Here is a 15,329-nt window from a genome sequence, read left to right as displayed (position 1 = left end):
GATAAGCACTGAAGGTCGCAGAACTGAAAATGAGGGATGTGGGTAGGCGGGAGAGTTACTGAAGGTGTAGAGAAGTTTGTTCAAAGCCTTTCTTCCTTTCAAACACGGGCACACGATAGATACCCTCCTCTATCTCTGCAAAAAGGGCGGTCGACGCAGGAGCTCAGGCCCCCGTTCTGCTCCACGCAACCGTGAGAAGCTGACTTCAGCCTGCCGCAGCTCTTACGCACGCAAATAAATAGAAAGGGGAACAGCGCTTTCTCCAGCAGACTCGTACCTCGCTATGTGGCCTCGTTAACCGCCAAGCTTCCAGATGGGATACCAAAATAACGAAAGCCAGTCACCCTGCTGTCAGGGCAAGGAAATCTGCTCTCTTTCCAGCTCCCGCTGTCGTGACGTGATGGATTACTCCCTTGCCTCCGGTCCGGCACGCTAAGTTCTGCTCCAGAAAGTCGCCGGGCGTCACCACCATTTCACAAACTTCACCAAGACAGGAGTTCCAGTCAATCAGTAACGAAAATTGAGATCTAAGGTGATCTCTCAGGCCGGCTCCGAAAGGCATACAGTACAAGGGTTCCATTGTGCAAAGTTCATCAGCAGGACACGGGCTAATTAACTAAGTGGCTTTTTGGAACTAGTTAGTTTTCAAGTAACGGTTTTCACTACAAACAGTCAGGCATTATCTATGCTGAAAATGCAAAACTTCGCAGCGCGCTTCCAAACTGGCTTTATTAACAGATTTCACTACGAGCACTACCGAAACATCTATTTCTATACGCAGTTCCACACGACAAGCCCATCATCTCTCTGCGTCCAGAGACGTCTCACCAGGAGGGGGAACCCAGACTGTTTGCACCACTGAGATCTACAAAGCCTGCTGCAACATTCAGACCCAGTTTTCTGCTGATCTATCTGTAAGATCCCAATTATAATGTGATTAAAAATGTAAAACGTAGCAGTCTTTCCAATGAAAAAAAAAAAAAGCTATTTTACAATCCTACTCTTTCCCTAGGTGTAGCTGCATGTATTAAAGGAAACAAGTATTTTGCAAAACCAACCAACCAAGATGTATGCTGCAACTCTGAATGACACCGAGGTCAACGCAAAACACGTTACCCCCCATCTCCTTCTGTGAAAGTATATTTATTTACATCTATTTTTTAGTATTTAATTACTCTGAACTCACTTTTCTACATGGCTTATGCTGCTGTGCCCCTTAAAGGCAGAGCTGCACTTACAGAAGACTGCAACCAGGCACCGTTTGAAGGACCAGAGTCCTTCTCAGCTGGCCAGCATCACTGCGTTACCCAAATCATTTTCCAAAGTAACTCTCATTTGCATTCAGAGTAACCATGGGACTAGAGAATACTGAAAGACATGGAAAAAAAAATAAAAAGAGTCTCCGAAAGAAAGCCTCACGCTTTGAGAATAACCCACTTTTTGAACCAAGACAAAGGTTTTTTGAAATTTGCACAGAGACCTTATTCAGACAGCAGTTTTGTAAGAGTGGAAATAAGCTCACCCTTAGCCCTCGGACTCCTGGGCTCTCAGAACGGACGAGAACACACACAAAGCCAGCCCATACCATACACCGCAAACATTACCCTGGTCTAAGAAACCGCCGTGGGGACTTGGCACCGAAGGCCAAATTTAACTTCGTTACGCGTCTCCATCCCGGAGCTGTTGTGCGTCAGCACAGCCGCTGTTCCGAAGCACCGCGGAGCTGCGCAGGGCGAGGCAGCATCCTCTGTTCCACCGGCTGCTGGGGTAGGGACACGCTGCCCCGAAGGCTCCCCGTCTGCCCCGTGGCCCCCGCGAACGCCTGCCCCGGAGGCCTGCAGGACCCCGGCTCCGGGGCAGACCCTTGCTGCGACCCCCACGACCCTCTTCTCAGCAGAGGAGAATCCGAACTGCGGCAATATCTGGGTATTTGCCCTCCTTTCGCGTGGGTACCAGCGAGATGCCGCCTGCGTGGTGTCACTTGCTTCAGGCCTCGCAAGAGTTTAACCCGCCGCTTTCGAGGGCTGGCGTTCAAAAAGTGGAGGAACCAGTCACAGGACCGGGAAACGCTCTACTCACCTCGTTCACCCGCTGCTTCTGCTCCAGTTTTTTGGCGGAGAGCCTCTTCCCCCAACATCCAGCCCCTAACCGTACACATCACCAAGCGCAGTCTGCACCTGAAGCTTACCTGATCTTTCTCAGGCTTGTCAGAGATGTCGTTCAGACTGGTGGAAGTCAGGTTTCTGTGAGTCATGGCTGGGCTGCCTGTAAGAACAATGTCGACACCAATTAAAGCACCCGTCTGGGTCCGGTCAGAAGAACACAGAGGCTCAGGCTACAGCAACACCTTTCCTTGCACCAGGGGGGCTGATGTGGGGAACTGAAGACCCTGACAGGCTGCTTTCTGCGACTTTACGTGGCACGTGCGATAGTAAGATTCTAACGCTTCGTCGTCTCTGACCCACAGCGTTCCCAGGACTCTTTGGGCAGCAAAAGAATCTCAGGACTTTCCCTAATTCCTGCCCGTGGGAGAAGCAGCAAAAGCAGCGACAGCGATGTTGCTGGGGCCGCCAGGACCCAGGCACAAAGCCACCCCCCAGCAGGGACCCTCGCGGTCACCCCGACCTGCGACCCCCTCGCCTTAGCCGTTCGACCGAGACGGCACCCGCCCAGCGCCGCTCAGCATCCCGGCCCCTGCACGCAGCTCTCAGCGGCGAGGGAGGGCCAAACAGCCGACAACAAAACCCCACCGTTTCGGTGGCCAAAAGCCACCAGGATCCTGACACCAGATACCCCCGAGAGATGAAGAACAACCCAAGAGACAAGGGGCTGAAGCAGTCTGCCTCCGTTTCTGGCGCAAAGCCCGGCTGCTCGTCCGCAGACCGGAGACGCCGGCGTCCAAGCACGGCAGAAGGGCCCGTCAGGAGCTGCTTGCTCCCTTCTGGGCGACTTACCCTACTCACTCCGCTGTGCTCAGAGCCTAGCGGAACATATGGAAACAGTTGTCAAGAACTGGGAAAAAAGCCCCACGATTTCGGAATTCAGTTCTACAATCCCACTAAAAGCATTTGTAGTTAAAACTGAAGAAACCCAGAAATAGCCGTAATTGTAAAAGAAGAAAAATAATTTAATTTTTAAAAAAAAAAAAAAAAAAAAGACTTCTGGGATGGATAGAGTATCATAAACCACAGCGGTCAGTATGCATTTTTTTAATTATTCTGAAATTTTCCCATTCCTTCTCATCCATGCTCGCAGCAACCAGAAGCACGGGAACAGGAGCTGTTATCTCAGAGTTTCTGACCATGACCGTCACTGGCAAGACAGAAAATACTCACAAACAACTGGCTCTGAGGCATTTCCCAACTTAGGTTGGGTTTTGAGACAGTATTGATTAAACTGATGCTTTGATATTCGTACCAAAATGAAAGTCCAAGTTTTCAGTGGTCATCAGTTCCCAGTGCAGACAAGCTCCATATAAAGCAGCATAATGGGGGGGGGGGTTAAAAAAAAAAAAGAGTGGAAAGAAAAAGATCTGGACTCCTGGCGGTGGGTTTTCTTTACAACATACTCAAACATACGTGGAGACAGACCTAAAGCATTCCTTCTTATGAGCCACTTGGAATCACAATATTGTTGTTGTCACATCTGGGAACGTCAACCCAGCAGAAGCCAAGCACAATGAGATAAATTAGCTATTATAAAAGGGGGATCCCCAGCTTCTCCTCTTCCTGCTGTTACTGCGAGCCAGGTTTCAGACCCCGCCTATCTCTACCAAGTTTTTCCACATACGTTTACTCATCAGGTGAGAAATGGCCCTAGGAAGACTGGTTTAAGCTCCACGTATTAGTAACCAGTCTCTGAATTATTCGCAAGCCAGACTTAGCCGTGTCTGTACGCTGTGACTGAATGGTTGGTACGCGGCGGTAGGTAGCACATAAACGCGTAAACAGAACAGTGAACAAGTGATCGGACTTGCTCACGGATGCTGTGTCTGCTACACGGCGTAGACGTTCTTCTGTTCCTCACACCTTCGGTGATGTGATTACTTCATAAATATTTCTATTTGGTAAAAAGCAAAGCTGGACAAAACCCCCCAAAATAAACCCAGGTTATTGGAATCCTGAGGCCCGCTCTTGAAACGCAGGGCTCCTTTTTCTGGTATGGTGCAATTAATTATCTTTTAAAGGTTGCGCAGACACTGCCAAGTCTGGGAAATCTTTGACAAGTATATAATGCACCCATAAATGAAAATGGGAGACTGAAGCTTGATGCAGAGATGCACACGGCTGCTTTGCAGATCTGAGCCAATAATAGCAAATCAAGAATGGGAGAAGCGCTTTCTTTAAAAAGGGAAGCTCGTTCACGCTGATAATCGGTGTCACGCAGCTCAGCGAGTCAAAGCAAAGTTTCTACCGGTTCCCATCACCTGAGTGCTACCGAGTGCGAGAAATTCAACAAGAAAGTCTTTGGCAGAGTTAGACAGATCTGGAGAAGTTCAAAGACCTGCAGAGATGGGAATACTGGCGGGTGGCTCTCAGAGCCGGGTTTGGGAGGCCAGCTCCCGGGTTTGGGAGAGCTGCTGTTCCGCCGTGGGTGGCGAGAGCACGGCGGAGATTGATTTCCTCTGGTTCAAGCCCCACCGTGGGACCTCTGAGTCCTGGCGTGGCTAACGGCCCCACCTGAGAAGGAACCCAGTATGGCTTCCAAAAAGCTTTGAAGCAAGGGTAGAACATACTGATGATTTTATTTTATACAGTTGTTTAATGCTGTTGCAATGCATTTTACTCAGAAGAGCTGCACTATGTGGCTGTAGAGAAAGGCATCTGCTGAAGGTATCCCTTCATTTTCTGCAGACCCCTTCGGTGGTTTTCCAAGTTTCTAGGTCCAGGTCTGAAGTAAAGCGACTAAAATCAGGGCCCACAGCTTTCATGGCTGGTATTTTTCCAGATGCTTTGTTTATTAGACGTCCAAGGCCAAATGTTTCTTAGGAGACAATCACCCTGCTTTCTGGAGGAAGGGGCCAATGACTTCATCGCCTCTTTCTCCCAACGTGATCCACATAAGCACATCGAACTCACAGCAGCTCCTTCTCAAGGCATCCCAGATTTATTTCAGACCTGGACAGACTCACGAGCCAAAACACTGGTCTGCCTTTTCCGGTTGAACCCCCTGATTTAATAAACCCCACACTTCCCAACAAGCGCGACCTTGACTACGCTCTAAAACCATCACAGCTACGGCAGCGCTACCACGACAAGGCTGACCAAGGACAAGCGCGCGGAGCCCAGAAGCGAGGGATGTCAGACAAAACCCCGTACGAGAAGCAGTGTGAAGTGCCAGGCAAAGGGCTCTCGGGAAACTCCTTTTGTCACAGTTCCAGCGCTTCAGATGCGGAATGTCAGCCCTGTTTCAGTGGGTGCCAGAGCTCCCACCACTAAGGAGGACCCGAGCCCCAGAAGCACGCGAGCCTACACCTGCACTGCTTTCTGAGAGTTATCCCCACAAAGGCCCGTCGGCACGTTAGCCATAGCTCCGACTTGTTGGCACAACACACCTTATTCGCTCCCTTTTTCCATCATCAGGCTGGCCCTGCCTTTAGAGAGCTGAGCACCAAAACTCTACGACGTACTCTTTGTTCTTTGGAGGTAGAAAGCGTCTCACAATCCCAATTTAAATAGGGCTCTCACGGGCAAAGGTGATTCGTATCTCCATCTCCTTGCAAGAAATTTCACACTTAACGCTGACAGCCAAAACCTCTTGAGCACGTAATATGACTGTTCTCCCCTGGAGTCTGGTGTCTGTGCGTATCATCTCCTGAAGATGCCTCACAAGGCCCTCAAGTTCAGACTAGTCCCACTCAGTTCTGGCTTTGATGATCTCTAGAACACAGGCTGGAGACCACAAGCTTCGCCTTTCACCAGCTTTGCTGACCTAAGGAACTCGACAGTATCCCAGCCTGCATTTAGAAGTTCTCCCCAGATCCCTGAATTTACCTTGACTGCCAAGCGCAGTCACTAGCAGAAAAACGCTGCTAGAAATGCAAGATGCAACACGTGCAAGGCTGGCTCAAAAGCCGTTGGGCTTTGCGGGCACCGTGGCCCAAATCTGTACAGCCTAAATCCCTCCTGACGCAGGTTCCTAAGGGGCGTGCACCTTTGAAGACCCCAAGCCAGAAGGACGCGTCCAATACTCGCGGCGTTTGTACAACAAGCCTGCTCCCAAGAGCAGCCGTCAGCAGCAGACTCCACCATTTGGAGGTTACGGTGACGCGAGGTGATCTCAGTCTCTGGCGTAAGCCTAGCAACACCGCTTCCGAGAAAGACCTGAAAGAGGCGGGAAAACCCAACCTTAAACGCTTGGGAGTGCTCGGGTGAGCGGCTTCTCTGACGGGGAGGAAACGGGGGAGCAGAAGGAAGCAACGAGCCGCTCAGCCTGCAGGCTCCCAGAGCCCCGGACAAACCAGCCCAGTAAAAGGTTTCTGCTGCCGAGACGTCAGCCAAAGCCTTCGGCAGGCGATGCCCACCCTCGGGCGGTTCGCTAACTGCGGTCATTTCCTGACGCAGGCCTAACCGGCGGTACTGGCTCCCCGGCAAAGGCGCTGGGTGCCTCTCCTGCCTGTGCTCAGTCAAGCGCTGGCGCAAGAAGTACGGCGGGCGGCCCCAACCTCTCCGTGCTGTTACCTCATTGCACTAACGGGGTCTCTCACGGGGAACATGCTGAAATTCAGATTTCTGTGGGTCGCTGTGGCCTATGGAGAACGTCTCTGTGCCGTCAGGACAGCAAGCCGTGCCATCCCGGGGGAACCGGCACGCTCCGCTGGGACCAGCAAGGCTCCTGACCAGTCATGGTTTATACAGGATAACCAGAGACAAGCGGGGCCTGAGAAGAGTCCAGCTCATCACCGCGAGATCAAGCTGGTGAGGGCTGCTAGCTGTGTGACAAAGGGAGCCCGGTTTTGTACTTAATTCATCTGGAAATTAAAATATTTAAGCACGTTGCCTGTATCATGCTGCACTGGTGGCAAAATTGATGAAGCCCTTTTAACAGCGCTTCAGTAGGGGTAAGAGAAGTCACTGGACGGCTTAGGAGGGAGAGCAGCGCCCGAGGGGCGTGCGGGCTGACCTACCTGCCTCATCCCGGGCGAAGAAAAAAAGGCAAACAGAGCGAAACAGGGCGGCGGGAAGGGACAGCGGGGGAACACGGACAGCCAGCGCACAGCCATTCCGCAAGTCTTCCCGCCGTTAACGCGGCAGCGAGCGTCTGGAGCCTGGCAGTGCGAGTTCCCCGCTCCTCTGCCGCTCGTCCCCCCACCGCCCGCCCACCCGCACCCCTCCCGGGACTTACTGAGCCATCCCACGCTGGGGCTGCGCCGCACTCCCATCTCATCATCCAAGGTGCGGGTTGCTAGGCAGGGCACGGAGCTCTCGAGTGGGCTGCGTGCTTGTGCGGTGCAAGCAGGAGACAGTAGCAGCAGCAAAGAGGAGGAAGAGAGCAAAGTTGAAAAGTCAAAGGAAAAACAAAAAAAGAAAAAAAAGCAAGAAAGAAACGCTCGAGCAATCGCACAAGCAAGCCAGGTAGGAGAGCGAGTGTTCGAACAGTCGCGGTTACGTACAGGTGCACCTTTTTGCATAGTTCGGTGACCAGAGCGGTAAGCCCGCTCATTTGGAGCACGACGTCTCCTCCGTAGCTCCACCTCTCAGCGCTCCCTTGCCAGGTCTGGAGCCAGTTTTCCATCCCTGGCGTCTAAAATTCAGGCGTCTCAGAAGTGGATTTCAAGCAAGTGCGTGAGGCGGCCGCAGCGCTAGCTGTGCTGAGCAGCCCCGCGCTGTGGCGCGGTCAGTAAGAGCGGCAGACACACAGCGCTTTCGGAAAAAAAAAATCAGGTCACGTCCGTGTAGGAGCCAAGCTCGAGCATCCTGACCACGCACAGACCCAGGCGCACCGATTCGGGCTCGGAAACGCGTGCCTTCGTCTGCAACGCTTCGAAGGATGCAAACAGCTACACACGTCGATGGGGTATTTCCAAGCATTCCCGGAAAAATATCTCATTTCTGACTTAAACTTCTCTCCTCCTGTGCTGGTATTATTCAGCTGATGCCATCACTCAACTCTCTAAAGGGACTGCGGATGCCGTTTGTACGAAAAACACTTAACTGAATAAACCTCAACGCTAACGTAAAAGCTTTAGAGGAGAAAAGTTTTCATCTGGCGCTAGCTGTCCTTCTCTCAGTGCATCGGTCGATGCGTTGCAGACAGCCTAAGCGTTGTTTTAGCTCAACTGTTTTCCAAACTACAGGGAAAATAAATCCTGCTCACGAGGGGTTTGGGTGGCACAGACACCGTCCACGCGGCGATGGGTAGCGTGCCGTTATTTAAGGTGGTTAAACACGCACTTGAACACACCACGGCTCTCTACAGCCTCCGCCAGCTTGGCGGTAGCGCCATTCTTATAAACAAACATGTCAAAAATGCAGAGCAAACGCCAGCCCCGAAGCACCGGTACGCGCTGACGCAGGCACCGCCACGGCAGAGCTGTGCTAGGACCAAAGGCGTGCCAGCCGGGCAAGGAGCGCCGCAGAGCCGCCGTCCGTTAGCGCAGGGCTTCGCGTCAAGTGCTGCGTCCCGTGCCAGGGCAGGACACAGGGAAAGCCAGGCAACAAAACGAGACGCGCACAACAAAACCTGTCCAAAAACCCTGCAGGAGTTGAATTGAGATGTAAAATCGGAACGTCCTTCTCGGACGCTTCGTACAGCTCAACCTTCTACCGATAAAAGAAACGAAACGGGTGGTGTCTTTGTAAGGGAACTTTGAGTAATTACTGGGTACAGCTTCGTCTGCTCGGCTTTCTGATAATCATCTTTTTCCTGCTGAATGGAGAGCAAAGGAACGGAGAGCTCTGATTTATCCTCCTCCATCCCATGCCACACAAGAAATTACCATCTTTTACCCAATTTCCTTCCCAAGGGCAAAAGGATTTCTGAGAAAACATCTCCCACAAGCAGGATGCAAACATCGATCGTTGTGACGCAGCCATGAATAGGAGGCGTTCAGCGCGCACCTTCGCCGCTCCGAAGCTGGCTCTTTCTGCCCATCTGATCGCTGCCGAGCCTTATCTTCAAAAAGAGCCGGGAAAGGAAAGAAGGGGGAGGAGGAGGATGATTCCGCTACCGGGGACCGCAGAGCCGCAGTCATCCCTGGCGAGGTTCGCCAGGGCAGAGGGAGCAGCTGGAGACGCTCAGGGATCGGTCACGGCGGGAGGTAAATCACCGTGTCTTAGTTTGCTGGATTTCTCTGGGCGTTTTGCGTAACTGCACGGGGCTCAGTCCCCTCAGAAGAGGGAAATGAGAACAATAATATGCATCAGAGTGATAACACACTCATTTTCCCAGGCCAAGTCTTAGCAACTCCTGCTTATTTACCTTCTTTCCTGCTTTATGCGTAAAGGCTATCGTAGGATGCATTCACAAGTTTTAATTGGGATTGAACATAACACCAGAGCAGGACTTCACACAAGCTTATCATGAAGCTAAGAAAGGCATAGAAAATTTTAGAGCCCCTGAGACCTGGTTATTTAAGTGAGATACAGGCACCTCAATATCTTTGGTGGCCTGGGGGATACTTCCAGATTTCAGACCTAACAAATACCCTTGAAGAAATTTGTCATTATTTAATGTGGGTTTTTAAGCCTAACTGCCCCGAAAAGAAAAAAAAAAAGAAAGAAAATTGCGGGCAGAATCCGCACTAATGACATTTTGCTAAAGAAACGTTTTTGAAAGTAATTTAATCCAATTAGGTGCCTGTCAAAATGAGAAGTTCCAAATCAACTGTGATTGCCCAGTAAGAGCCCCCAAGTTGCCGAATGTATTTACACATAACCTACGGCAGGGTCCGGTGCAGCTTCAGCAGAGCTCGTTTCATTAGCAGCCCTTAATGAACACACAATAACTGCGTCCATTAAACGAGCAGGTTGCTTTGCACTTTACATCAACGCGTTTTACGGGTAAACTAGAGATGAGAAGCTCCCTCTTTTAACAACGGCAGTAAACGCCAGCCGAGCAGAAAGCCAAGCTGCTTCCCAAATACACCAGCCCGTAAACCTATTGTGTGGAGGGGAGGAGTAAGCGATGCGCAGAGGGGCTGCCGCTCTCGCGAACCGGGCGGCAGCATCGCTATTGGATGGAAGGTGCGCTGACGCTGAAACGAAAGGTGGATGCTGAAAGGAAACACCTACCTGGAAAGAAACTCTAAGGGAAATTTCTGAGCGCGGGGGGCTGATGGCACTTTGGTTATTGTGATTAGCCGTGCTGAGAGACAGCTGCCCTCCTCTCGGCCTCATGAAATTTTCATGTCTCTACAGGACAAATTCTGCCTTAGAAGCAGGATGAGAGGCACTCGCTGAACTCCGGGGAGCGTGGTGTAACTCGATCAAAGACATTCTGGAGTTACTTTTTCATTAAAGTGTAAATAATAAATAACGGTAACAACTACTCATCAAGTATTTCCCTTTGTATGCAAGTCTCTCCCTCCTTAAGTCTCAAAGAATTGCAGTGTCACGGGCCGTAATGCATTATATATTCTCCTAACACATAACATCCCAGGTGGGGAAAGAGAGGCACAACAACCCGAAAGGAGTGGCTGAAGGTCAGCCAGCGCGCCCGCAGAGCCAGGAAAGAATTTCTTGAGAAGCGGTCCAGCTGAGACAGGACCCGCACAGCCCCTTCAAACAAGCAAACGAAATGAATGAAAAGCGAAGTCACCTGGGACCGAGGAAAGGATGCCCTTAGCCAGGAAAAACAAGCAGGGGCTGGAGCGAGAACTTAGACAAATGCCCTTTGTCAGCATCATCCTTCCCAGGATGAGCGTGCTGCTATTTCCTCTTTAATCAGCCCCGAGAGTCCTGCTCTGCGCAGTCGAGGTACCCTTCAATAACGCGCTGTGCATCATCTACCTTCGCGCCTCCTGAGTAAGCTTTGATTCGCCTCTGACACCCTGAGGGTTTGCTGGCTCCTCACGCCACGGCTGGAACTGCAGAAAGGAAGACTTGGACATTCACCAGCTGCTGGAAAAAAGAGGAGGCTGTTACAGGCACGTGGTGCCGTAAAAATAGATGCGACACAGAGGGGGAAGATGGATGTACCCTGTACACAGAGCACGTTTTAACCCCGTCGGCTAAGAGTCCTGCTGTGTCCGAAGCAGGCACTCATCACAGCAACGCCGCACAGCCCATCCTAAAGGTTTCTTTACCGTTCTACGCCTTCGGAACAACCCGAGGCGGCTACTCTGAATAAAACACTCAACTCGATTACCTGTTCAGCTGCAGCACAGGGAAAAAGCCTGTCGCTGCCCGAACACGGAGGCAGCCGCGGCAGTCACAAGTTCACCTGCTCGTCCGCCACGCAGTACGAGAGCGGCGAGGCGTGAGCGGGGAATCACAAGCGCACCGCGGGCCAGCACGGAAACATCTCTGCACGTTACCATAACCCTCGGCGCCCCGGTGCCTACCCGCAGTAACGGGGTTGGGGCCGGAGCCGAGAACCGAGGGCGTCCCCCACACCGTGCACAAGGCGACGCGTGCTGAGGACACGTCCGCCTGACGTTTTGCCTCCCATACAGCACGGCTACAGCGCAGGGTCCTTCTCCTCAAAGCAAACCTGTTCATCTTTTCAAAGGTCCAGAAAGAGCGGTGGTCCTCATGGAGATGGTGCCTGATGGCTACAGACCCCACCGCAAATAACGCTTAGGCGTGTTACCTGCAACGGCCGTTTCCTTCTTCTAACGGAAAGCGGACAGTGGGGAGGACCCAACGGAAAGCCCCAGAGCACGTGCTAAAATGAAAGTAATTTCTTACTCCCGAGTGAAAACAAGCACGGGTTACTCGCTGGGTGCCCAGCCCTGAGACGACTGAGGCGTCCTCGGGGATCTGGAGTGCCCGGCTGACGGACGGGCCAACTCTGAGCCACCTACAAACGTTACGCCTGAGGCTAACGGGAGACGAGCCGAGGGGCTTGGGGAGCGGCAGTTCACCACCGCTCCTGGATCCGGCCCTCCCCGGGCACTCCTGCCCGTGCAGACCACCCAATTCGCCAGGTGGCCGCTCAACTGGGATTCCTCGAGAGCGCTCTCCACAGCGCTCAGCCCCTCTCTTCGCTCCACGGGAGTGCTGCGGGGAGCGTCCCCCCCGAAGCGGCACGCTCAGGACATTCCCCTGATTCACGTTACTGCGCCTTCGTGTTATTCACTTAATCGCTGCGTTATCAAGGCGCTCCTACACGACAAGATGCATCATCAAGAGCAATAAATATTCTACACATGCGCACACACACCTGTTGCAAAAGCAAAGGAGGATAAAAAGTAGGAAATGTTAATAAAGTGTGGTAACAGGTCAGGGAAAATGTTAGGGTGAGTTTTAGAAGCAGAACGCAGAAAGCTAAGAGGCCTTCAGTGTAGCAAGAAGAAAATAATTTCTTCGATTGCTTTCGCTTTTGGGTATTTTAAAAGGGCAACGTTTAGATAAATGTCCAGACTGCAACAGGAGGCAGTCCACGGAAGTCCGAGACACGACAATCGGCTTAAAACTCCTCTTTTTTGATTAGCACTCCTAAGACGACTGCAAATCCCAACGTATGGGCGGGTAAGCGCAGAGTCACTGCCAAGGCCTCTGTAGCTGTCTGCATCCACGCGCACGCACACGTTTACAGACGCCGCTATAAACGCGGCACTATCTATTATGCGATTTTTAGAGAGGAGAGACGTGTTCACAAACATACACCACAAAACAGTTTTAGGATGAATAAAGCAAGATGGAAATCAGCTTTACCCACACTGGACAATGACTGTATGGCAATAAAATGCAAGCTAGATGTAACTATCGCGTAATTTTTGATTCTGAGTGCCATCGACACCATCTGTTACAGAAATTGAACGCGCAACGAGAGCTTCGTCTCTGCCCAAACATTTCGGACGATCGGCCTCTTAGGTTCAGGCGCGGTTGGAGTTTTTTGTAAATCTCTCTTTGCTATCGTTGTCCCTCCGTCATCTCCTACACGCCAGCTGCGAGAGCGTCCCTCCGCCCGTCCCTGCGCCTGCCTGCCACCTCCCCTCCTCTCCCGCTCCGTCCAGTGAAGATACGGTTAGAGCGATGTGCCACGGCCAAAGCAGCCTTCAGAGCCCACCACTGACGTGCTATCAGTACGGGTCTCGCTACGCTAATCGTGGGTTAGAAAAGCATTGTCAAGGCAACGCAGTTAGTTTTTGGCGGGCAGGTTTGGTGGGTTGCTTTAAAAGGGAAGGCTATAGCCAGTTAGCCTCTGCATTACCGTTATCGGGGTTGGTAAACATCCTACTTGCACTGGAGACGGTCTTTCCAATGTCGGCCAGAGAGCGCAGGTTGGATTTCTTGGTCTGGTGCCGGTGCTTCCTGAGCAGCGTGTAGGTGACTTTGTCCTTCAGTTCCGATTTCAAAAGCCCCGTCTCGATCTGATTGTCAACGATCATTTCTGTCACACGCAGAGAAAGGGGCGAGAGAGAGGAGAAGACGATTAATCACAAAGCACAACACTCGGCCGCGTCAAGGGAGGGCAGGGGGAGAGACACGGATCGTTTCTACCCCACCTTTTTGAAGGCTTTCCTTCCCCTCTCAAAACCACCACCAGATTTCACCATTTTATTTTCAGTGGGAATCTCTCTTGGACGTGTCTTTGGAAATGGAGCACAAGGACTTTTCCATCCAGCAAAACCCATCGGCCCCCGACACGTACCTATCGCACCGAGACTCCCTTCTGTAACTTTCATACGCGCCACTGAGCCTATTTCAACCCAACCGTAGCCAGGATAAGATGGTTCTTAGTTGAGAAAGGGAACCCGCTCTGACCCTGCGGTTTTGCGAGGAAGCTACAACTACTTTGCAAGTTCCAGTACGCTCCCAAAAATAACCCGGTAAAACTTCTATCGGATTCGACGAGGCCTGAGTTCACCTCGCAGGCCCCCAATAAAACCTTATCTAATGACAGAAAAAAAAGTCCTGGGGATGAGTAACTAATTAAATCACTCGCTCTCAGAACTGAAGTAAAGTGACGGCAACTACAAAAGGCAGAACTTGCTCCAATTGTCACAGGACGGATTACGTGGCTTTGCCTCGAACCGAGTGGCCAGGAGAACGGCTCCCGGGCCACTGCAAAGACTGCTCGCTTGCCATCGATTCCCTGCTCCCCTACCCCAGAGGAGACAGGAAAAAAAGGTAGCCAGATTTATAAAGAATTTCTATTGTGCGTTAAATCTCACATCAAATTGTTTCCTTGATTACTTCAGCTAACGTGCTGTCCCCCAGGGGAAAGTGGCAGCTCTTATTTGTCTACCAGTAACTTTTATTTGTGCTAATAATAAAAGTTATGGGAAAGGGGAGGCAGAACGTGCGTCACATTTGCTAACTCGGTGAGTCAGAAAGTCATGCTCGATACGCTGCCCAAGAATTAACGCCTCTTCAGATCACTAGGGAAAAAAGCCCAGCTCTTCCACCCAAGCTCAGGAAAGGATGATTACACACGTGCAGGTACGGTTACACAAAACATTTGGCAACAGGTTTATTTTTGTAACGTGCCGTTTTTCCTGTAAGCTTTTGTTGTTCCTAGGTTTTGTTGTGACTTTTGGAATGCTTCCTTCAGAACATCATGTCTTTCTTCACCGAGTTTACGCTTCTCCATCTGGCAAGTATTCCTTCCCTTCCATGCTTCTGACATAACACAAATCAACAAAGGGAGCTCTGGGAATTTTTCCTTTCTGCATGTTGCTCCTAGACACCAACCCAATGATCGTGATGAAATAGTTCTGGAAACCAAGTCTGCGGGCTTCTTGGACATCCTTACCTATCTGATTATGGATCTGGACCACCAAAAATACCCCACTCGGGACAGCGTTACGGCAACAGCAGACACTGATTTGTGATTTAATCGCCCAGGAATTAGACTCAAAGTGACTTCAAAAGGAAGTTTAATGTTGGAGGGCTAAAGTTTTGGACCACTGACATCAGCTGCTATCTTCTGAAGCACGTTCAGCTTCAGCATAAAACTTCAGAAGGTTGTTTTTTTGTTTTTTTTTTTAAACTTTGCCAAGCTGTGCGTTTGGATACACAGACACAAAAATAAAGATAAATGCCACCATTAGCACCTACAAAACTAAGCTCAAAACTCTGTAGATAACATCACAGGTAGCTTTTGTAATTCTGAGTCTCACAAACTCGTGCAACACCTGATACTGGATAATTTTCTGCCAGGACAATTTTGAGCCTGCTTCCTGAAATTCTAATTCAAAGCTCTGAGTTTTATTTTCTTTA

The 15,329-nt window shown here is 51.0% G+C and overlaps 1 protein-coding gene across 5 annotated transcripts in view; it reads right to left on the bottom strand.

Annotated features, from left to right (window-relative positions):
- SLC4A4 (solute carrier family 4 member 4) overlaps positions 1-15,329 on the bottom strand; it is a 217,059-nt gene that overhangs the window by 66,688 nt on the left and 135,042 nt on the right. For 3 of the 5 annotated variants that reach the window (XM_054823524.1, XM_054823525.1, XM_054823523.1), the window contains 2 exons: positions 13,318-13,497; positions 2,189-2,265 (listed from right to left, as the gene is read on the bottom strand). In XM_054823524.1, the coding sequence (XP_054679499.1) occupies positions 2,189-2,265; positions 13,318-13,497 (257 nt within the window). The remainder of the gene's footprint in view (positions 1-2,188; positions 2,266-13,317; positions 13,498-15,329) is intronic. The other 2 variants (XM_054823526.1, XM_054823527.1) reach the window with 1 other exon arrangement.

Source organism: Grus americana, chromosome 4, assembly GCF_028858705.1.
Source record: "Grus americana isolate bGruAme1 chromosome 4, bGruAme1.mat, whole genome shotgun sequence".
In the NCBI taxonomy this organism is placed as follows: domain Eukaryota; kingdom Metazoa; phylum Chordata; class Aves; order Gruiformes; family Gruidae; genus Grus; species Grus americana.
Note: the sequence above shows the minus strand (reverse complement) of the source record. Positions and strands in the feature narration are given on the sequence as shown.